Source organism: Erpetoichthys calabaricus, chromosome 8 (genome assembly GCF_900747795.2).
Source record: "Erpetoichthys calabaricus chromosome 8, fErpCal1.3, whole genome shotgun sequence".
NCBI classification, from domain to species: Eukaryota; Metazoa; Chordata; class Cladistia; order Polypteriformes; family Polypteridae; genus Erpetoichthys; species Erpetoichthys calabaricus.
Window position 1 is genome coordinate 102,133,168 of NC_041401.2, and position 24,297 is coordinate 102,157,464.

Genomic DNA, 24,297 nt, shown 5'->3' on the forward strand with positions numbered 1-24,297 from the left:
TTGACATGCCCTTTGTGCCATAAGCAGTGACAAGTTGCTCAGAGGGATTATGGTCGTCACGCGTGTGTGACCTGATGGACTTCATTAGTTTACACTGGGTTTGACCACACACTGATTAACATTTGACAAATGAATACATTTGCAGAGGAGTACCAAGCAGGACAAATAGCTGTTTTTCTTTTTTCTCCATTTGGTATTCTGTGGTAATTATGCATGAATTAACCTTGTATCACAAATAGCTTTTGCTCAGTTAATTATGTAGTAGTATCTCTGATGGCCCTTTTGTGGAAGCCATAATAAATAAGGAGTAATGCTGACCTGTCTTCTAGGTAGTAAATTTATTTTAAATAGAGGACACTGCCTTTGAGCCTTTGCTTCCCTGCAAATTCAGATATTCATTCGTTTATATTCTTAGTTTGCTTATTCCATTTCAGGGTCTTTTTTGGGCAAAGCCTGTCCCAGCAGCATTTGGCACAAGATCTGAACTGATCCAGACAGGAAGCCATTCTATCACAGGACACAGCCTACACTCATTCAACATTTCATTTTTTTAACTTACTTTTTAGTGCGGGGGTGGAGCCTATTCTGGCAGAATCGGACAAAAGGAAGGAACCATTCCTGAATGGGACACTGTCCAATTAGCAGATACACTCACATGCTCATTCATTCATGCTTTCATAATTGTAAACTGCTTATTTCAGGGCAGCACTCTGGAAGCGGGGATGTCCAATTCCAGTCCTGGTGGGCTGCAGTGGCTGCAGGTTTTCATTCTAACCCTCTTCTTCTAGTGAACCGTTTTTGCTGCTGATTAACTTGTTTTTCCTTAGTTTTAATTGACGTGACTCAGACCCCTTAGTTGTTTCTTTTTCCTTAAAGAGCAGCCAAACAATAAAGAGATACAAAACAAGCCACCACATGACCAGCTAGCCTGAAAATAAGAAGGTCTCGGTCATGTTGGTCAGCTCAGGTCACCAAAACATCTTGAGTGTGGTCTTAGAAAAAAACCAACAGTCTGCTGTGGCAGAATGAGAGCAGCAACAAGTCCTGATATTCAATAACGGCTTTAGTTAACAGCAAAAATTGGCTTCTCATTAAGAAATTGGTTGGAGTGAAATTGGCTGGAGTTTAACGTTCCAAATTAGCTGGTCATCTGTTGGCTTGTTTCACGTCTCATTTCTGTTTCGCTGCCATTTAATGAAGAAGCAAGCCATTGCAGAGGACTGAAGCCTTAAAAACAGGGCTATTAAAATGAAAGGAACAGGAGTTAATTAGCAGTGAAACTGGTCACTGATTAGGAAAAGGGTTAGAATGAAAACCAGCAGCCACTGTGGCCCACCAGGACCGGAGTTGGACACCTCTGCTCTATAGCATCAAATTAAAGGCAGAAACCATTTCTTACATGTAGTACCAGTGGCACAACCGGATAGTCACTTATACAGTACAATTTAGAAATGGCAGGCAACCTAATCTGCACATCTTTCAGATGTGAGAGGAAACATGGACATGGTGAAGATTTTCAAACACCACACAGTTCCAAACTCAGTACGCTGGAGCATTGAAATAGCAGCCCTAACTCCTGCGCCTTTGTGCCACCACTAGTCTAAACATGACCATAGTGATTATTATTGAAAAGTACACTTCAGAAGCAGCACAGAAATAAAAAAACTTAACACCCTGTACTAGGGTGGGGAATAATTAATGTACTGAATACACTGCCCTTCAAGAGATGTGAAGAAAACTGCAAACAATGCCTGCCAGTTTTAGCAAGGGGTTGGGTGAGCATAATGCTTTATTAAAGAATTAATTCTTTTTAAACATAAACCAAAGGCAGGTCAACCCACAAACAAGGCAAATATGTCTCCGATACTGCAAATATATCTTGGCTTAGCCCTACTAACTGTGATTGTACAAAGCAATATTTGTTGTACAGTATATAACACTTTTCTGTTGTGATCCAGAATCTGAAGACACCTTTTCAGGTTATTGTTTACAAATGATTTTTTTTTCTAGCTGGCTAAGTGACTTGCTCAGGGTTACACAATGAGTCAGAGACAAGCATTGAAGTGACAAGCTTGTGATTTAGCCTTATGTCTTAGTCATTAGGCCATATTACCTGGCCTAGCCTCACTTATGATGGAGTTGTCCTACAATAGACTAGGCAATTTAATGTGTAGTAATTTTACTTTATGAAGTGGTGTATAACATGATGTTTATCAAACAACAGTTGCAACAGCAAAGGTTCTTGCGTTAGGGGATTGCAGTTGATTACAACAAAAAAACTGCTATTTTTTTCTGCTCAGAGAAAGAGAAGAATGTTGGACTTTGAGATCTTAAGAGGATTTTCACAAACAGACACATTCCAAAAGAAAGTTTTTTTTAGGTTATGCTGTTCTTTTTGAAAAATGGTGACACTGAGATAAAGGGACCGTCAAGTTGATGAGTAACATTAGATATCATAAAGCGCTGAACATAAGATGCAATACTGTAAGGTCGGTCCTTGGTAGGTTTAGAATTTCCCTATAAGATTGTGAAAATCATTTATTTCATTTTAGAATCCCCTATAGTTCAACTTAAAAAAAAACAACACAAAAATTATTTTAAAAAGTTACTAGCGTTTTTCTGTTCAATTAAAGTGCAAAACTGAAAACAATGCATTGATCTGTACATGATTTTAGAGTGCAATGACATGATCAGTCAATCTGTTTAATCATCTAGTTACATAGAATGAGAGAACTGAAAATGATAGTGAGATAGATTACTGACTAATGAAAAAATGATAGTGAGATAGATTACTGACTAATGAAAAACACAAACTCATAACACACGCCTGATAAGGAAACAGAGTGTCTGAATTCCTTCTTTCACCTGTAAGTGTAAAGGTTCTGTAATTTTGACAAGTAAATCAAACAAAGTGGCTATACTTGTATAGTATACAGTAGTTATGAGGTGCTATTCTATACGTGTGTTCTAAAATAAAGTTTACAAATCTTTAATTCAAAACTTCTGCACTTGACAGACATTTAAGTCACAGGTCATGATAGTGCTTTAAAACACAAGCACAATGCCGACAGCTCTGATGACACTGTGATGCTTCTTGCAGATAAATATGGCACTTTGGGAGTGAGAGATATGGCAGCGGTGAAGCTGAGGGAGAAACACTTCTTGTGAGAGCATGGCACCTCCCCTGGGAGAGAGATGAGTGACAGATGATGGCAAAAGGAGGGAAGGGGGTTTGATACGAAGTAGAAAGGAGTGTGATAGGAAATCTAAATGTACCTTTTTTATAATTTTCTTGAGGTTCTGTAAAGTCCTAATTTTATCATAGAGACAAATGAAGTATCTATCTATCTATCTATCTATCTATCTATCTATCTATCTATCTATCTATCTATCTATCTATCTATCTATCTATCTATCTATCTATCTATCTATCTATCTATCTATCTATCTATCTATCTATCTATCTATCTATCTATCTATCTATCTATCTATCTATCTATCTATCTATCTATCTATCTATCTATCTATCTATCTATAATAAGTCATAGACAGGAGGAGTGAAAGATAGGTGGAATGAAGGAAAATGTATTTTAGTGTTTATAGGCAGGATTTAGACAAATGCATTTTTAGAAAATAACAATTTTGATGAGAGCAGGCCTATCAGGTTGACATAGATGGTCAATCCCAACTACCCTAACTACAGTAACTTATGGTCATCTGCATGAAAAATAATTTCAGATATTTGCATATAATTTATATTTAACCAGCTTCTGTCTATGCCACTGTGTCCCTGCAAAAGAGCTAATTTTGAAGTAAAAGTGGGTATCCTCCATACTAATTCTTTTCATCATCTTGCACAGTTCTATAATGTTTTAATGTTAATATGAACTTATTTAAACCAAGACTATTTAATTCCCTCAGTTTTCCTCATTACTTGTTTCTCACAGTCCTAGTATAAGCCTAGTTGCTCTTCTGTGGATTATCTGTACCTCACCTACACACAGCACACACCTAGCCTACAGCTACTGTACACACAGTATTCCAGATTAAGATTTTACTAGTGTGTTTAATTGCTTAGGGATTACCTCCCAAAATCTGCACACAGCACAATATGCTATGTAAACCAACATCCAGTTAATTTCCTCTGCATGCTATCTGTCTGTAGAAAGTGACAAGTTCACCATAATTCCTATGTCTTTGTCATAAGGTGCACTCTTAGGTTGAGACCCTTTTTAGAATAATCATATACAGTATGTTATTTTGGCATATTACATACATACGTAACGTGCATTCATTTATATGTTAATCTGTAATGCTTCTATTTACTCTCGCATATCTGCTCTTCCCTTAGCATTAGCGTTACTTATATTTTTATCTAGATCATGCATATACATTAAAAAGAGCAGCAGCTCTATTACTGATCCCTGAACAACTCCACATTGAAAATCACCTACATGCTGTGCCTTGAGCTCCCACTTGTTTCAATTTGATCACAAGTCTCACATAATGTACCTTACCAAGAGATTTCTGAAAGCAAAGATAAATAATAGGCCTGTCTCCATTGATCAAATGTTTCTGTTGCTTCCTCATAGAACCCTGGCATAGTTAAACATGATCTTCCCCATTTAAAGTCAATTCTGACTGTTCACTTATTCATCTGTACATGATAGGTGTTTTCTTTAATAATTCAATTAATTTTCCCAGGATACATGTTAAACTAAGTGGCCTGCAGTTACTTGGATTATCCCTTTTTATATAATATGATAATGTTTGCCAAGCTTCCAGTCTTAAAGAATTTCCCAAATGTGCAGTAATTTCTAAAACATTCACATTAAGGGTTTATTTATGTAATCACTAACTTTCATAAGCACCCTAGGATGAATGTTTCCTGGTCTATGCGATTTATTTGATTTCAGCCTTTTTAATCCTAGTACTAATTTTATGTCTTTAATTTTCCAGTCTTTTAGTATCATCTTGATAGTCCCTGTAGAAATTAAAAGATTATTGACTTCTTCACAGATGAAAATATGAATTGGAGGAGTCCCTGTTACCCAGGCGATGGGCAACATCATAAGTAAATGTCAGGCAGTACATTTTGACTCATTCACAATGCTAAATCTAATGCATTAGTGACAGCTCAGCCTCACAAAGGCGTGCATGTAGTCCAGCTGCTCAAAACAGTCAGCTTTATTGCTAAAATACAGACTAGTAAATACTAAATGTTGTAGCACTCATTAGGTTTTTGAGCATAATGATGTATCTGTTGTGACAGTTTAAGGTCTCTGTGACACCTTGAACCCTCAGACCAGACATCAGATAAAAGTCCAAATAATAATATTTATTATAATAATAAGTGCACAAAGCACCCTCCTCTCCACAATACTCAATAAATCAATAACTAATCAATAACCAATCCTCCACTCCCAGACGCTTAGCCACCTTGCCTCCCAACTCAGCTCAATGTCTGGGCTTTCCCATCGTCTTTTTATACCCCCTGACCCGGAGGTGTTCCTGTCCAACAATCCACAAGTCCTTATGACTTCTGGGTCAGGGTAAAAGTCCTTTTCCTCAACCCGGAAGCACGTCGTTTCTTCTTGTCATGTGATCATGACGCACTTCCGGGTTATAAGGCACGTAAGAGTCCTTGAACCTCCCTGCAGCTTTCTCTGGTGGGCCCCACAGTGTCCAGCAGGGTTGGGAATAAAAACTCCATTGTCCATAATTCCCTGCTGGTCTTCGGGGCACTTCCATGCTACAGGGAGGGCTCCATCTAGCGGCCTGGGGGTATTGGCCAGGATAAATGGCCGGCCATCCCTCACACTGTCAATATGGCAAATATGTGATGAAAAGCTCTGAAAGCACGGACACAACTGTTTTTCAAATGTATGGAAGACGCTGATATACAGTCTATGATTGTGAGTACATTTACTGTATGTACTGTAATTACAGCATTTAAGGCTACACCTGTTCTAGGGTTAATTTTGCATGAATCCACAGACATAAGTGATAGCAAAGTCCTGATGTGAAATAACAAATAATGGCAGAGACTGTTTTTAAAGCATGTTGAAAAAATGAATGGCAATGCTAAGGCTATTTTCATTAAATTTCATTAATCAGCAAGTGTTTAAGTTGTATAAATGTAAACATAATCTCACAACAGCCATTGTCAGACCCTCCAAAGTGTTTTGTAGGCAAGCCTGATTTTAACAGTATTTTTACAAGAGAAGCTTTAAGGAGTTTAGTGCTTACTGGTTCATGTGACATTAAGATGCTTAGAGTCTAATTTTAATTGTATTGGTTATTTTTTTTATTATTGAGAATAAAATGTCAATAAATACATTATTGTGAACAAATGAAGGGTGACAAAAAGTGATCTTTGGAGGACCTACTGGATCACCCTTTTTAAAATATTTATAAACTAGAGGGCTCCACCCTCTGCTCGCTTTGTTCGCCAACCCCCAGGTTTGGTTAACCGAATTTACAATTTAAAGAGGTTGTTATTTTCATGGGAATTGTTACATATGCATTATTTTCACTTTTAATTTAAAACTTCAGTTAAAACAATATTTGGGATTAACTTTTCTTCAAGATCGCATTGAATTTTGTGTCCGTGTTTGGATTTACATTGTGACAACGCAACGTATAACTGCCCGTGAGCGAATATCGTTTCTTTCTCTCTAATAAATAAACCGACTTTTTTGAATGTTTGTCCCTGTGATTTGTTCATTATCATAGCAAAAGCTATTCTCACAGGAAATTGTAGACGTTTTAATACGAATGGCATATCAAAATCTCCTTTTGTGTCTAATGTTATTTGCGGAATTTGTACTACATTACCTTTCTTGATGCTTGTTAAAATTTTACATGTTAGAATTGTTCAACCAATTTTGAATACAGCTAATCTTGTCCTGTTGCATAGCCCATCACTCATACAAGAATTACGCAATAAAATTTACAATACATCCTTCTTTCAACAGTAATTCGGCTGGTGGAAGACCAGATGGTGTTAACGCTTGTAGATATTCTATGGGAGTGATTCTAATCTGGATCTTCGTAAGTGTGTGTGTGTTCATAAGTAAGCCCTTTAATGGATTGATGTCTTTCCAGGTTAAGTGCCGGAATGCACCTGATGATCATGATGATGGTCTTGTTTGAAAATAGTTGTAAGTAGGGCGTGACTTGAAAGAAACTCATGGTAAAAGTCTCCGTCATGTGTGACTTGCTTCCAAACATTGTAAGTATGGTGTGACTTGAAAGAATCTCATGGTAAAAGTCTCCGTTTCACGGGACTTCCTTCCAAAAAGTCTCTTCAAAAAGTCTGTCGCAGGATTAGTCTTGTCTCGTCCCAAGATTTTTTTATTATAATGGTGAGATTAAAGCAAAACACAATGCTGCGGGCACAATGAAAACATGTTTCTCAGCTGTGATCTCTGACTTTTCTTTGATGGGTGTTCATGGCTCTGTTTTGTAGTGATCCAAAATAACGGCATCCTTTTGGTGACTCGGGTGCAGTTGGCAGGGCTAGTCCTCGTTGACGGTCTTTTTCTCCAAAGTAGTGGAGGAAAGAGAAAAAGACATCATTAGCAACAGTGTCTCCTCTCATTCTAGAGTGGTATCCTTTAGATTAACAGAGCCAGCAAGGTGGTCCCTAGTGTGACATGTAAAGATACATTTCCAGTATGTGATCATGCAGCATTCTTTCTTAAACTCTAACATCTGTTTCACATCTTCATCATTTGTTGTTTCGTGGAGAGAAAATCATCAGTCATTAAAAGTAAAATTTCGGCACTGAGCCAGACATTTTAAAAGTTTAAAATAAGAAAGATCTGTCTCTTGGTATCTGTGCTGGCATTCTTCTGGGAAGGTCTCAGTAGTACTCAGAACATTCTTACTAGTTGTGATTGGAGTCTATTCTGTCTTCAGCTGTAATTATGGCTGATGCTTTTCACATTTTTTTTCTGTTTAGCACACTTTTTGTCACCACCATCTCAGAGTTATCTCCATGAAACACATAGCTTTTTGTGTATTTTCACCCCCACAACAGAAGAAAAAGTGACTCATACATTCACTCACTGTATTATGGATCATTTTATACTGTGATCCCCGTGACCAAACATCCATATCTTCCAGTGTGAGGGTGTAGAGGAGGGAGAATTCAGTGAAATTTTTAGTTTTATGCTACATTTCTCAGGTGGTCTACACAGATAGTCTAAAAAAAGTATACACAAATAAATATTCAGTGGTTGTGTTCCCAGTCCGTAGATGTCTGTCCACCTCAGGACAAATATCCACACCTATTCATTCTGACATACACAGCTTTGTAATGAGGGAAGAAATCCATATCCAAGAAAGAAAACACACAGACAGCAGCTGGATATGTAATTGAACCCAGGTCCTTGAAAATGAGAGGCCACCTTTCCACCCATGTCTGTCAGTCTTTATTATGTTGTGGTTACCCAAGTCCTCTTATGTAGGGTGTAGATGTCGTACTTGGAATTGATTTAATGTTTTTCAGTCAGTAGCCATTTTATAAAGCACATTTCATGGTAATCATTGTTGTACAGTATAACCTACTGTATACTGAGACCATGCTGTTTTTACTATACAGTTTGTTGCCCCACAATCAACAAAAAGTAGAGACTGAAAGGCACCACCTTTTCCCAGTGCCACTCCTTACAAAAGCAAGTGAGATCAAATGGGGGACACTCCTTCATCTTCACTGCAGTTGCTGAACTAGACCCATAATTCAGTGCACACTCTTGTTATAAGAAACAAGCATTTCCATAGCAAGACACCATGGGATGTGCAATGAGCTGTGCTGACTACTTCTGTTTATATAGTATGTCTAATCCTAAACATTTCCCACAAATATAAGTTAGGGTTAAATTTCATTCATTTATCCATTTCCTACGCCTGTTTATTGCAGTACAGAGTCATGGAGAGCTGAGGCCTATCCGAGCAGTTTTAGGTGCAAGGCAGAAACCAATCTTGGACAGAGTTTCTCATATTGCAAATGTATTTATTGACCCATCATTACTCTCACTGGGTCAGTTTACAGTTAAGAATCAACCTCAGATACTTCATTTTAAGATGTGGTTTGAAACCTTCATCTATTGTAAAAAATGCACATTGCCTTCATTTCTCTCTCTTGCAATTAATTCTGCTCATTCTTAGGGCTGGTACAGTTTTACAAGAATGTGATCGTGTTTTCCAGATGATTGACAATGTTAGTCACTGTTGCTGGCTGGTTTCTACATGCTTCTGTCCATATAATATTCCATAATTGCTTTTATAGGATATCTTTACTGTAGGTACTGTATTTATGGTATTGTATGCACTTTACAACATGGCGAAAAAACTCAACCAAACATACAGTGTCCACCTAATTGTCATGTTGAGCTTTGAACGTCCCTAAAGTCCTTCTCTCTTAACATAATACCTTTTAATTTAGTTCATGTGTATATAGTTCTCTGTGTGAAGAAAAAGTCCTAACATTTTCCAACAGTATATTTTCCAATGAAGTTGCAGACAATATCTTCTGTACTTATTCCTCTCATAATTTTAAAAACATCAGTCATGTCACCTCTTAATTTCTGTTTGCTTAGACTGAAAAGATCCAACTTCTTCAGTCTATCCTCATAACTCAGATTACTTAACCATGCATAGAGAACATTAATATAATGTGACAAATTTCAGTTACACTTTATTTGAAGTCTGCATCGTGACTTCATAACATATGCATAAGCAGGAATGATATGTAAGAAGAAATACTTCTACTTAGAAATACTACTACTTTAGCCTGATGCTCCTGGCATAGATTTTGGTTCAATAACATCCTGTAATTGAGTAGACTTAAAAAATGAATGGATGGATTTAAGCTCATGGACAAGAGAATATCTTCAGTTTAGAGTGCACATGTTTTCTCTGTGTTGTCTGGATTTTTCCCATAGTCCAAAGACATGCTTTTGACAGAGCAGTTTTCTCTGATTTGAGTGGGTATGTCACTGTGCGCATGCCTTGTGCTAGACTAATGTGCCCGTCGATGTGATGGTTCCAGCTTTGTACATGCTCATGTTGACATAAGCTCTGACAACCACTCTGAAAGGGTAACATAGCTGAAATTGATGGAGATTTTTTCATTAGTCTATCATTAATCTTGTCTTTCATTATGAATGCTGTAAACTGCTTGGAAAAATATTATTTTACATCAAAAGGAATTTCATTGGCTAGGCAAGCTTCCTAGCAGAACACAAACACAAGGCCTACATGAAGTTGACCTATGGTGAGGCCACATCTTAAGGATTTAGACCAGTTTCTGCTGGAATCTGAATTGCCAGCTTGTTTAAATTGCTAGATGGATAGACAGAGTCGTGCAAGATTGGCTGCTTACTCTCCTTTGTGGCTCCCATTAAAACCAGGAGAGCTGCCAGAATCAGAGCAGCATTGTGCTTGGTTAAACAGCACTGTGTTCAGAGCCTCCACTAAACAGAAAGCTCTTGCTTTCTTGTTTCCAAGACAACCCTGCTGCTTTGGCCGGGAAGATCATGGCCGGAATAAGATTTTCGGCTTAAGAAGGTGATTCACAATGTGTCTGTATTGTCTCCATGAAAATCGTTCCAATGCCGTTTATGTGTTTTTCTATTCTGAACAAGAAATTCTCTCCTTGTCTCTTTTTCTGCTTAACTTGTTAAATTGCTGCCATGTCTCCAGTGGGTCAGTGTGTGATTTCACTTGCTGCGGGAGCAGCTTAATCTGCTGAGCCCATTATCTGCTTATGGTAATTAGTGTGTGATCAGTATTTTGTGCACAGTTTGTGTTGAAGTGACCTGGCTCTCTAATCTGTCTTTATTGGCTTTTCTGACTTGCATGAATTGACTTGGGATCTTGCCGAGTGGCTCACTAGAAGTTGGCTACAAACCCTCATGTTAGCGTCAGTTCTTTCTGGCTAGATTTCGGATATTTGAATGTAAAGATATCCATTCTTCATCCATCAATGCAATTTTTAATCTTTGCTTCTCTGGCTATGGCACAGATGTGGATAAAGGGCATTTATGAAGATAAATATATCTGACCTAGAGCAGCATGGTGACACTGTGAGTAGTGCTGCTACCTCAAAGCTCCGAGGAGTTGGCATAAAATCCTAACCCAGTCACAGTCTGTGTGTAGTTTGTGTGCTTTCCGTGTGATTGTTTTACAGGTGTTTTGCTTTCTTCCCTGTGAGTCATTTTGGGTACCCCCTTTGATGGACTGGTATCTTACTCAGAACTGTTTTTTTTACTTGAAGCTAATGTTCCTAGGATATGTCCCAACTCCTCAAAACCCCATAACAGAAAAAGGTGGTGATTTTTTATGTTAATGAAAAGATATCTTAACTGAAGCGTGGCGTCTATAGGAAGGAGCTTGATTAAGGCTGGATGGATGTCAAACCTAATAATGCAACCATTTTTGCAGCAGAATAAAACGTGTCCTGGTTATCCTGTGCTGAAAGAGCCTGCTTTAACATAGTGAAAGGTGGACAAGGGCCTGCTTGAGTAAAGAGGGAAGCAGAAGAAGTCTCCTACTGACCATATTTTGTGTCCTGCAGACCAACCAGGATAGACATCATTTAAGCAGTTGGGGTGTTTCATGGGTCCACAGTGTTTTCAGTTTTTATACCTTTTTAGTCTTACAGATTTATTTTGCTGCCCTGCACTATTGACCAGCCTTCAGTTACTTTTTTAGTTCTCATACTTCTTTTTTTATTGCCTTCTACTTCAAAGTCTTAGATGACTCTGTGATACATTATTTATGGCTCTTTTGAGTTCAGTAAAATAAAATACAAATGCCAGATGCAGGGGTGGTTGTACACCAAGAATTCTTCTGCGTTGAAATTTTGAAACCCTGAGGCTATTAAGACATACAACATCCATATTGTTGGCCATTTCTTTTTGTGATATTTAACACATAAGATAGCATTCTCAGACCTGCTTAAACCAATTTAGGATCACATGGGACCTGAGTCTAACCTGGACACAAGGCAAGAAACAACCCTGGACAAGGCACCAGTCCATTGCAGGACCCATTCATACAGGGGCCAATTTCAAATTCTCTGTTAACCCCATTCTATCTCTATTTGGATATGAGAGGCAAAATGGAGTACTCATACAGACAGGGGTAGAACATACACACGTCATCCAAACATGTCGGCACAGTGGTAGTGCTGCTGCTTTGCAGTAAGGAGACTGTGGAAGATTGTGGGTTCGCTTCCCGGTTCCTCCCTGTGTGGATAGTGCTTTGAGTACTGAGAAAAGCGCTATATACATGTAATGAATTATTATTATAAACATGAAATTTGTACCCAGAACACTAAATTCATAAGGTAGCCAAAAAAATGAATGCCTAACAACATTAAGTTACACATACAGATTTCACAGTCTGACCCGAGCCGCTTTCCCTCAAGTGGCTGCTTGCTGCTTCTTGTAGGGTTCTGGCTGAAGCTATTAATATGTCCAGTCCCTAAACACCCTCATTTCCTGAAGCCGTCTGATGGAAGCGAAGAGTTCTCCATGAAGAAAAACATTAAATGATCTGCTAGTAACTTTGGCATTCTGGGATGGGACCGCATAAGATACTGTTTTGCATCTTGTCACTTCTGTATTTAAAACTGGAACTAGATGACATTAAAAGTGGCTGCCTTTTTTCCTGGCTGTGCTGTTGGCTACACTGTGTACTTTTCCCTGGCAGTGTGAAACCTGCCACAAGCACTTAAGCTCTTTCAGTGCTCTTAATTCATTATCCCTGCCATCGGTTTAACTGTTTTCCCTAATATACTGGAACAGAAGCACGGTATTGAGAAAGTATGGGACAGACAACTGGTGTGGATTTAAGCCTCTCTTCTGGTGAGAGCTTCTTTTGTGGACTCAAGAATGGAGCCTTTCATCTGCTTGTACTCTGGGTTTATATCTGACTGCATGTCCTTTATCTGATATAGTAATCACCTGCACTCTTGATGAACTGTGAACCAAGTGGTGAACACATTGCTGAGCTTTTTATAACGCAGAATTGTTTAAATTGCAGTAGCGCTACGGATACTCTCTCCTAAAATAGTAACGATGATTGGTATCAGTACATTTTACCCATACCCAGAGCAAATATCCAAGGTGAACTGAACAATAGTGGTAATGGAAGTGAAGGCAAGTCCAGGATAGGTGATGGCTCTGAAGGCTGCTGTCTCTCTGCAGCAGAACAAAGCACCATGCCTTTATCATGTATCACTCCAACTACAATTTCAGAGTTAAACACATCTGTTACCCGCAGATAGTGTTTTTTACAGTTAAATGAAATGACCACAATAATTGCATAAGTAAGTGGAGTGTAAACCAAAGCAGCACTTACATCACTGTTCAGGGCACAGGAGTGTTTGTACTGCCGTTTCATATTGCAACAATCTTATTCCATTATCAGTTACCCTCATGAGAAGAAGCTTTTAATGTGCATCATGAGGGTTTGCACTACAATTCCTCTCTTTGTGACATTTGATTAGGATCAGAATTTGTATTGTAAATATGACTACTGTATTACATAATAAGGGGCTGTGCTGTTAACATACATCATCCGCTTTGTTAAATAATTTGCCACAGGATATTTTTCAGTGTAACAAACATTCATAAATCCTTTGAAGTCTCGTATAAGGAATTGTGCCACATATTGCCCTGGAATATATCCTTACTCTTTGTCTAATCTTCCTTTTTTCTGCTTTTTCTAATGTCGCTAATATCTAAAGTATTTTTGTCTTTTGTTTCTTCTGCTGTGGAACTCTTTCTCTAGGTCTCCATGTATGGTTCCTTCAGTTATAACGTTCAAATTGATATAGCAAAAACATAATTTCCATGACTGCTCTATATTTTGTATATATAGTTCCTTTATTGAATTCTTTCTGAAAGCACTGGGGTAATAGAAAGTGAACTGTACATAAACTGAGATTTCCCAATTAGCTGTTAACCCTGCTCCCTTAAATCTTGCCATTCAAGAACAGCACACTGTTAACAATTCAACTGCTTTCTGTGTTGGACAGGCATTTTCTTGGAAAAGTCATTCTGGCTGGTTGTCCCTGATGCCTTACCTGGACTGCTCTATGTCTGTAATTATGGTGTCTGCAGGCTTCCTCTCTGGAGTTTGTGTGCCTCTATCTCTGGTTCTGAGAGCTCCAGCTAGATGCCCTGCCGGGGTCCTTCCCTGACCAACATGCCTCCTGCTATGAGAAGCCATGTGGACTCTGCCTATTGCAAGCACAATGGAACAGCACTACTGTTTTTTTAGTTGTGGTGCAGATTGTTCATTCATGTCTATCTAATTAGCTTTTGCCATATTTAGCACTCAGACTCAAATTCAATGCTTGAATGGCATAGCCCAGTGTTTGTCTTTCACTCTCTTGCACCCACGCTTGCTAACAGCTGCTTTTACAAAGACAGGGTATGGACTTTTATTGTCAATTCTGGCATTTCAGATGAAACTTGTGGATCATTGCTGATTATGAGACCCGGCTCAACTGCTCTGACAGTTATATGGCTCACTTGGAATAGTCAAGGGTTAATGGTGCACTTGTTGTGCCACACAGCTTTGAGTGACGCCAGTCTTTGATTGGCTGGGCAGCTGTTGCTAGGAGAAGATCAGTGTTTTCTAGCTGGACCCAACCCACTGAAGCTTGTGCTCAGAGCATCCCTTATGGTGTCCATGGTAACAGAGAAGAGCTGAGAGGAGGAGCATTCTTAGAAAATGTCATTAACATGACTACAATTCTGCTTTTGGAAAACTGAAATCCACCTTATTGCTGCCTGCCCCTCCACCCCCATATTGAATATTTGTGTTTTCATTCTGCATCCTTTCACTGAAAATTAACACATGGCCTTGTGATTTGCAAGAAATGAAGCTGAAACTAGAGCTTATAAATAATCTATAGTGGGATGTGGTAGGCAGAGGATCTCATGCCCCCCTTACATCTGTGGTATGAAGCATCTGATTGCGAAAACAGGGTATTAATTACACTGTCAAGTAGTGCAGGTAAATGTAGGATTTAAGCTGGGCAGTTTTTATATCCTTTCTCTTATACACTTCCCCACAGAAAACACTATACTTTCTTTGTGACAGTCAGCAATACACAGCTGAATGAAACAGTTCTGCTTTTATCTTGTCTGTCTTTGAGCTAAGAGAAGAGAGATAAGAACATTTCTGTGACGCAAATGGTGACTGCTGCCTTCTTACACTGGTCACCCCAGGAGCTCCAGATCTATCTGTGGAATGTCATCTAGTATCTGTTAAATATAGGGTGCTCTCAAGAGCCTTTAATGTTGGTGGTAGCAGTCATCCAGAACCTGGTGCAGATGAGGTGCCTTGAGTCACCTGGTATGGGGTGGGCTGCCTTGTTAGATGTTCCTGTGATGGTATTGCTCACCATGGACTGACACCTATTTTTTTATTTTTTACCGGGCTACAGCCTCTATTTCTAGTTGAACTACATTTAGTCTCACTTTCCCCTCATGTTAAACAAGTATTGCCCTAAATTTATATGAAGGTGCTTTTTAATGACATTGCACACATTCAACAACATGTGCTTGTTTGTATTTTTTTTTCGAAAGTCCCTTTAGTTTGCTTACAATCAGAAGCTGATCTCATGGTGTGCATAGGAGCAGATTGCCTATAGGTTTAAGACTATTATGAGTGGAGCCTCACAGAAAGAGCAAGTGAGCAAACTAGCTTCTTCCACCTCACTGACTTACTGTTTCAAAGCATTTGATTGTCTCCTGCAGCACATCTAAGACTCTCACCAGGAAGCATCCCCCTCAGAGCAGAATGCAGTAACAGATGGTGTAAAACTATGTCTTTATTAAGATCTCGGGAATCCCTAGCTTGTCCACAGTTCTGAAGTATGCTGCATTTTAATCTGCAGTGCAAGTTCCTTGATTGAGTGCAGTGGACAGGGTTACAGATCTATGGGAAGAAGTTCTAATTCTGATGTTTCTTAGTGACTCACAAAGAACATCAAGTTTCAAAGATTTCCTGGGCAAACTGGTTCTGTCTTTGTCTTTTTCATGAAAGGTCAGCAGGGTGAAACACATACGTAGTATTCACATACCAGTGCTCAGTGCTTTTACTAATATAAGCCAATCTCCTTATCGTATTCTGGTGATTGTTAATGGTTGGTGTTCTGGCATCCTGTCTGCTTGTATCTGGCAATGTTGACATCCATCTTTTCTGTTGGCAGGTTTCCCCCTGTGGATGGGAGGTGTGCCCTGATCTTTACTTTCCTATTTCAGCACCATGACATCCACACCACAAACCCTGCACTTCAATCTGCTGCGTCCAGATGGCAACCCAGAACGCATCCTGAGTTGTGAGCAGGAGATTGAGCGGCGCTATGAGATTGTACCCTCAGTTGTGTGTTCTATGTGCTGCCTCTTTGGGATTATCTACTGTTTTTTTGGTGAGTACTGTGATATTTTGTACAACTGAAGAGAAGATTATTTCTTGGTTTACAGATCAAACTCTGTCACATTCTTTACACTGTGTGGATTGACCATGTCCAGAATTTGCAACAAAGACATGCAAGCTCTGAATCTCAGATTGCCCATGTTCTCTGATATTGGGTTGAATTCAACTGGTTCCCTATGATGATTTACAGTGTACACCAGCAGGCAATGCTGATTCATTCCTTCTTTAATCTGTTCCCTGTGTGGGTGGGCGTCATGTATCATAATGACAAGATGCATCCTATGATGAGAACAGTGGTTAAATGAAGCAGCTGCATCGCTTGAGTGCTTGGGCCATATACCTGTACAGTGTTATGAAATTATGTTGGGAAGTGTATGATAATATCAGATGTGGAGTCAGATTGACTGATCTCCACTGGTTAGCTCCAATCAGATTTTAGAGGCCCAGTGAGTGGCCCAAGGAGAGTTTAAAAAACAGTTATGTTTGCCAGACAGGTTGTACTGTTGTGACTCACTCATCACTCAGATTTGCCAAAGAAGTGTAATACCTTCAAATAATATCCAGGGAAGCAAGCCTGAATCCCACCAGCCTGCCCAGAGGAGGTGAACCAAAAGGCAGCCAAGCTTCTACTATAGTGGCCAAAAAAAGCCAGTAAATCCAATGAATAACACCAAACATAAAGAACAGAACTCACCAACCACCAAGTGCTTCTTACAGTGTACTGCAGAGGAACTGAAATTCACATGAGCCTTCATAGGGCTGGCAGCAGTCCCCTAACAGAGACTGACAGGTGGCCACGCCTCTTGAGAAACCACCCAGAAAACACAAGAAACAAAGCAGAACATACTCTCACATGCAAATACTAAATAGTAATCACAGCTGACAACAAATATATAATTTTTTTTGGTAGTTGGTATTTGGTACACTGTATTAATCCCCATGGGGAAATTGTCTTTTCGCATGACCTGTATACAAATAATAAACAAATAATATAAACAAAAGTATTTTAAAGGATAAAACATGAACAGAAAGGATGTAAAAAAGGAATTTAAACATAAGCTGCAGGGGAACCCTGGCCTAAATGTAGCATATGCAACCTGACAATCCAATCCTGAATTAAAAGTGTTGTGTCATAATGCATTACATGTGATCTTTAGACGCATTCATCCACATGGCATTTGCCGTGGTTCACATTGCTTCTTGTTCCATCCCACTCTCTCTTTATATCTCTTTCTTTTTTCCTGTTTTAGGTTACCGCTGCTTCAAGGCAGTGATGTTTCTGACTGGTCTGATGTTCGGTTCCATCATCATCTTCATGCTCTGCTACAAGGAGCGGGTGCTGGATACACAGCTCAGCGTAGAAGCCAGTGTAGGCATTGGCCTGGGCATTGGAATTTTATGTGGCCTCGTCACAATGCTGGTTAGAAGTGTTGGCCTCTTTATGGTGGGGCTACTCTTGGGACTCCTGGTGGCTGTGGTGACGCTGGTTGTCATGGAGCAGTTCTACCACCCCACTACAGTTTGGATTCCTCTTGGTTTGCTGCTGGGAACAGGCATGTTGTTTGCTGTACTTACCTTGCAGTGGCAACGTTGCTTCACCACTCTTTCCACAGCGGTTTTTGGCAGTGCCATCATCACAGTCACAGTGGACTACTTCATTGAGCTGTTCTTACTGGTCAAATATGTATATGACAGAATCAAGGTGGCACCGCCAAAATCTCTCTGTTGGTTTAGCTGGGTCATTCTTGGTGTATGGCCAATGCTCACTATTCTTGGAGTTCTTGTACAATGGAAAGTGACTGCAGAGGGATATTCACATACAGAGGGTGAGTCATCTTTCAAAATCATGCCTTATATACAATGTGTTTCATATTTTTTTTTTCTACACAGGGGTAATATAATATTTTAGTCTTTTAAGTTGTACAGATGATCATAAGGAGTTCATATTTTCAGATCAGTGAACATGAAATGGACAATGCTGTCTTTTTTAGAATTGTTTGATTACAGGTCAGGTCAGGTTGTGGTGCATGCACTGGTACAGCATGTTGCTGCACCCACCACATGATGAAACAGCTCAGTCCAGTCCCACCTTCTGAAAATGACCATCTATCTGCTGCAGCCAACATTACGTGGGCGTCCCCTTGGCCTGGTCCAGCCGCTTGGATCCTTAACAATGAGGATACTACTAGCCAGATCACCCATAGGGAATCACACCATATAGCCATAGTGCCGTAACTGACTCTCCCTCACAATGCAGATAATATGCCTCATTCGGGACTCAATGAGCAACAGCAACATAAAGTCAAACCAGTGGTACCCAAGGATTCTCCGAAGAGATACAGTACCAAAGGAGTCCAGTCATCATCTCGGGTCACTGGATAGCTTCCATGTCTCACAGCCATTTAGCAAAACAGGAAGCACCAGGACTCTAAAGATTTGCACGTTCATCCTTTTGCAGAGATATCAGGAACGCCACACACCCTTTTCTAGTGACCTCGTGACCCCCATGCTCTCCCAGTCCATCTACTGACTTCATAGGAAGAGTCACCAGAGACATGAATGTTGCTGCCAAGGTAAGTAAACCTCTCGACAAGGTTGATATTTGTCCACAGACAGACACATTGCTCATTGCTGTGCCCAAGAGGTCATTTAAGGTCTGGATCTTGGTCTTTATCCAGGACACTCGCAAGCCCAGACACTCAGATTCCTCACTCAGTCTCTTGAGAACCCCTGTCAGAGCCTCCATTGACTCCACGAAGATCACAGCATCGCCAGCAAAGTCAAAATAAGTGAATCTCTCTTCACCAACAGATGTCCCACAGCTGGTGGACCCCATGACCCTGCCCAACACCCAGTTCATATAAGCATTGAACAGAGTAGCAGCAAGAACGTAATCTGATGAACCCCAGAATGAAGTGAGAAAAATACATAGGTTCTGCCTCCACTCCGCACAGCATTCACAGTACCAGTGTACAGGCCGGCCCACAGTATCAGGATGTCCCACAGGGCAGCTTGAACAACTGAGCTGAATGCTTTGTGAAAATTGACAAAGGCTGCAAAGAAACTCTGTCGATATTCTCATTTGCCCTCAATGAAAATCCACAGTGCCAGTATGTGGTCGATAGTAGACTTCATAGGCGTAAAACCAGACTGCTGCGGTCGCTGGTAGATGAGAAAGTGATCATGGATCCTTCTGAGAATGACCCTAGCGAGGGCCTTACCTGGTACTGAGAGTAGTGTTATCCCCGTGTAGTTGCCGTAATCCAGGCAATCACCCTTCCCTTTCCAGATTGGAATAACAAGTCCAGTTTTCCAGTCAGTTGGAATGATGCCCGTCTCCCAAATGGAAGCGAAGATTGCTTGAAATGCCAGGAGGACAGCCTTACCACCAGCCTGGAGATGTTCACCCTGGATACCACATATCCCTGCAGCTTTCCCTACCTTTAGCTGGTTCACCACATTTTAGTGAGATTGAGTGGTTCACAGCTAATTGGAGGATCAGCGTCAAGAACTGTGGACCCAGAAATGTCCAACATCCTAGCTGGAGGATCAGCTTTATCCCTTTTATGGCTAAGTATTTTTCTTTTCATTTTGTCCCAGAGCTGAATTTTTTCTATAAAACTCAGTTTTCTAAAAAGCACACAAAGCAATGGTTTCACACATAATTCAACATAAAATAGTTATTTATGATAAATAAGTTATAGACATTGTTTACACTACTCACGCACATGCAGAGATTCAATGTCAAGTCAACGAGTCCTAGCAAAAAGGGTCCACCTATAACATAACTTTTTATCGACATTTACAGTATTTATCGCCTTCTGCTCCTTGTGATGACAAAAGTCTACATCCGCCCTAGAAGAGTTAAACAGCTGCACAAAGTAGCCAGCCCAGTGGATCACAACTGGAGCACCATCTGTAAGGACTGTTCCATCACCCGGAACAGTCCTTACAGATGGTGCTCCAGTTGTGACCCGCTTCTTTGAGAAACAGATTTGGATGTGCATTATGTTTCGATTCCTCTGTAAGCAAGCCATGGGTTACTAGACCATAGATTCTGTGTCATTGCTCAGAGATTCCTCTAACAAATGCTTCCTTATCTGCCCTCAGAGCCTTCGAAGTTGTCCTTCTCAGTTCCCGGTATAAATTAGAGTTGCCATGAAGCCATGCACTGTGACTTCTCTCGATGATATCCAGGGTGCCCTATGAGATGAAATACTGTACCTCCTTATGGGAACACCAGACACAACAACACAACCCTCAGCAACCTTCAGGGTTTTGTCATGGAAGTTCTCTCACATCACATTAGGATTGGCAGTCGCACCTGAGTCTGCAGGTTCCTCACACAAACTGCATGCAGACTCATAAGAAACAGTCGGATCTTGGAGTCTGGCCAGATCCAGCCTCATTCTCCTAGTAGGTGGTAGCTTACTGAACCTAAGCTGGATCTTCAGAGTAGTAACAACAAATCTGTGGTCAGAATTCACAAACTGGACACTTCTGTGAACACTGCAGTTCTGTAGGAGCTGCCAGCATCTGTCCACGAAGATGTGATCAATCTTCTTTTACCATACCACCAGTATTAGAGTACCAAGTCCAACGATGCAACTCAGGGCACTGGAACCAGGATTCAGGGATCAGCAGTCCCTGCCTTTTTGCAAAGTCAGGGAACATGGAGCCACTTTCCCCACGGTCACCAGACCCATTGGGACCAACACAATCCTTATAGCCAGCCCTGTCAGTGCCAGTGGTTGCATTGAAGTCACCCATAACCAGAAGAGTGTCACCTCGCGGGCACCCATCAACCATCGAGCGAAGTTGCGAATAAAGTGTCTCTCACCGAGACATCTATCACTGTGGTTGGAGCATACACTGAGACAACAGACAAGGCACCCAGACAGGGGGACAGTAATCTGAGTCTCATAATACACTTGTTGAAAGGAGTGACATCGGACACCATTGGAAGGAGCCGATCTGCCACAGCAACAACAGCTACTCCATGACTATGACAGCCATCAGAGTGACCAGACCAATTAAAGGTGCGCCCACCTACAGAGATCTGGCCATTCCCAGGTCTGGGCACCTCAGAGAGTGCCGCCCTGAAATTCAGAGTTTACAAAGCTCCTCAAACAGAAGAGGAGGATGATTATCATACCAGAGAGACAAGATGTTCCGTGCACCTACCCAGATGGCCTGCCTCAAATTGGGACCCAAGTGCTGCCGTGCAGTGAGTACCACACTAGCTGTGATCCTCAACAGTCCTAACCCCATTGGCTCTCTGGCATTTGTGACCATCCCCTTCATAATGTGAGCAGAGCTTGTTATGTTCTACTTTGGGGTAGGATAAATTCTTATCCTTGTCAGACTTTTAGTGCAATTCCTTGGAGTAATTCCATGATGCTTGATTAACACTCATACAGGACTGCTTTTATTGTATATGTTAAGTCTTTTGGATTGTCTATTAGATTGCTTTAAATTATACTCCACTGGTTGTGATCTTAGACCCTTTTTATTTTAGTCAGATGCTCTAAAGAGAAGTCAGTCCTACAGAAAAGTCCTACATCATATAATATCGCACAAAAAGTAACTGAAATTACCTTAGTGATACATTGTTCAGAGAAGGCTAAGGAAAACAGGCAAAAACAAATTCTGTTACTGCAAAAGGTAAAAGTGAAAGTTATTATAGTCAGCAATAGATTCAGTGGACTCGGCAGCTTGCATGTTCACTGGTCTGGGAAAAGGAAATAATTTGTGTCTTCCAACAGGTAAAGATTGATAGCCTGTGGTTGTATTGTCAGTTTAATAATTAGGCAGCAGTATTCTAGCTTATGCAAACATTGTCATTTTGACTGGCCACCACATTTGACATTAACCCTTAAATAGGCCTTGGTGTAAATACCACAAGAGATTTCTTACCTTCTGTGGTATCAACAATACCGTGGAGAAGTGTTAACATTATCACAGCATCATTTTAAAGGGACCATAAGTGAATACAGTATATAATACCATATTGTAACACTTGCTTCATTTATTTATTAAAGAAAGGTATGGTGTATACTGTGCATGTTGTGATAAAGTAGATGATCCAGTCTTATCAGTAACTGGCTATGCCACCTTGAGCATCAATTCAGTCAGATGTTTCCTTTGGAAATTGATCAGTCTTCAACAGGTACAGTGGAACCTTGGTTCACGACCATAATTCGTTCCAAAACTCTGGTCGTAACCCGATTTGGTCGTGAACCGAAATAATTTCCCCCCCATGGGATTGTATGTAAATACAATTAATCCGTTCCAGACCATACAAACTGTATGTAAATATATATTATTTTTAAGTTTTTAAACACAAATATAGTTAATTAAACCATAGAACGCACAGCGTAATAGTAAACTAAATGTAAAAACATTGAGTAACACTGACGCTGCCTGTGTGTGTGTGTCTCTTTCTCTCGCGCGCGCTGCCTGTGTGTGTGTGTCTCTCTTGTACTGCCTGTGTGTGTGTGTGTGTGTCTCTCTCGCGCTGCCTGTGTGTGTGTGTGTCTCTCTCGCGCTGCTTGTGTGTGTGTGTCTCTCTCTCGCGCTGCCTGTGTGTGTGTGTTCTCTCTTGCGCTGCCTGTGTGTGTGTCTCTCTCTCGCGCTGCCTGTGTGTGTGTGTGTGTGTGTGTGTGTGTCTGTCTCGCGCTGCCTGTGTGTGTGTGTGTGTGTCTCTCTCTCACGCTGCCTGTGTGTGTGTGTGTCTTTCTCACGCTGCCTGTGTGTGTGTGTGTGTGTCTCTCTCGCGCTGCCTGTATGTGTCTCTCTCTCTCTCTCTCTCTCTCTCTCTCTCTCGCTGCCTGTGTGTGTGTGTGTGTCTCTCTCGCGCTGCCTCTGTGTGTGTGTGTCTCTCTCTCGTGTGTGTGTGTCACGCTCTCTCGCTCTCTCTCTCTTGCTTGCTGCACAGGAAATGCACAGGGAGAGACTGAACACGTACAAACCGAAAGGGAAACTGGCTTGTTCGTATAACGAGTGTGTGGTCGTGAACAAATGCAAAAGTTTGGCGAACTTTTTGGTCGTAAACTGATTTGTACGTGTTCCGAGACATTCGTGAACCGAGGTTCCACTGTATTTTGATCTGCTCCTGCTTGTATAACGGCTTCAACTCAGAGACATTTGTGGCTTTTTGAGCACAAATTTCCTTTGTTGCTGTATCATCACAATTGCTCTAGACTGCATTTAATTGTCTTCATTCTGAAGCAGTTATTAGTGACAATAATAACCTTTAAACCTATAAAGGATTCTGGTATAGAACATTAAACTACGGATGAGGATCATTTTTATATTATTAACCCCTAAACACTGCAGTTAGATATAATAACTTGTAATAGTAATTAATAATAATCTGTCTTTCTGTCTTCATGAACAATTTTGTACTATTCCTTGGAAAAATTTTGGCAGGATAGCCACTCTTAATGTGATTGAACATATTTGTACATTATGGCTTTACCTGTACTGTCTTTACCTGTACTTCTCTCCCAGAAGGTTTTAGCATTTGTTTTTTATTTTGGCACAAAGTGCCTCTTGAATCTTGTTACTGACAAGCTGATTTATACTGTCTTGAATGGGCCTAAATTAGGCTTGTTTGTTAATCAGAGTATTCAGACCTCTGCCTTTAATTTGGTTAAGCTCACTAGTGTAGCAATAGGATTTTCATGCCATTAAGATGCAGTATGTTTTCTCTCTCAGATTTTCCGTTGTATATTATATTGCAGTAACCAAATTCAAACAGTATGCAGTAATGCAGAAAATTAGATGGGGTAAGTTCATACTGTGCAGCATTCAAGAAAACTAGCAAAT

At 40.3% G+C, this 24,297-nt stretch overlaps 1 protein-coding gene and 1 long non-coding RNA gene across 6 annotated transcripts in view; both read left to right on the plus strand.

The window, feature by feature from the left end:
• Positions 1 to 24,297, plus strand: part of tmem198a (transmembrane protein 198a) — a 64,422-nt gene that overhangs the window by 14,073 nt on the left and 26,052 nt on the right. For 4 of the 5 annotated variants that reach the window (XM_028807190.2, XM_051931074.1, XM_028807191.2 and 1 more), the window contains exons 2-3: positions 16,241 to 16,459; positions 17,718 to 18,293. In XM_028807190.2, coding sequence (XP_028663023.1) covers positions 16,297 to 16,459; positions 17,718 to 18,293 — 739 coding nt within the window. In that variant the 5' untranslated portion in view covers positions 16,241 to 16,296. The remainder of the gene's footprint in view (positions 1 to 16,240; positions 16,460 to 17,717; positions 18,294 to 24,297) is intronic. The other variant, XM_051931073.1, reaches the window with a different exon arrangement.
• LOC127528994 (uncharacterized) overlaps positions 1 to 24,297 on the plus strand; it is a 62,852-nt gene that overhangs the window by 12,503 nt on the left and 26,052 nt on the right. The gene's annotated exons all lie outside the window — the stretch shown is intronic.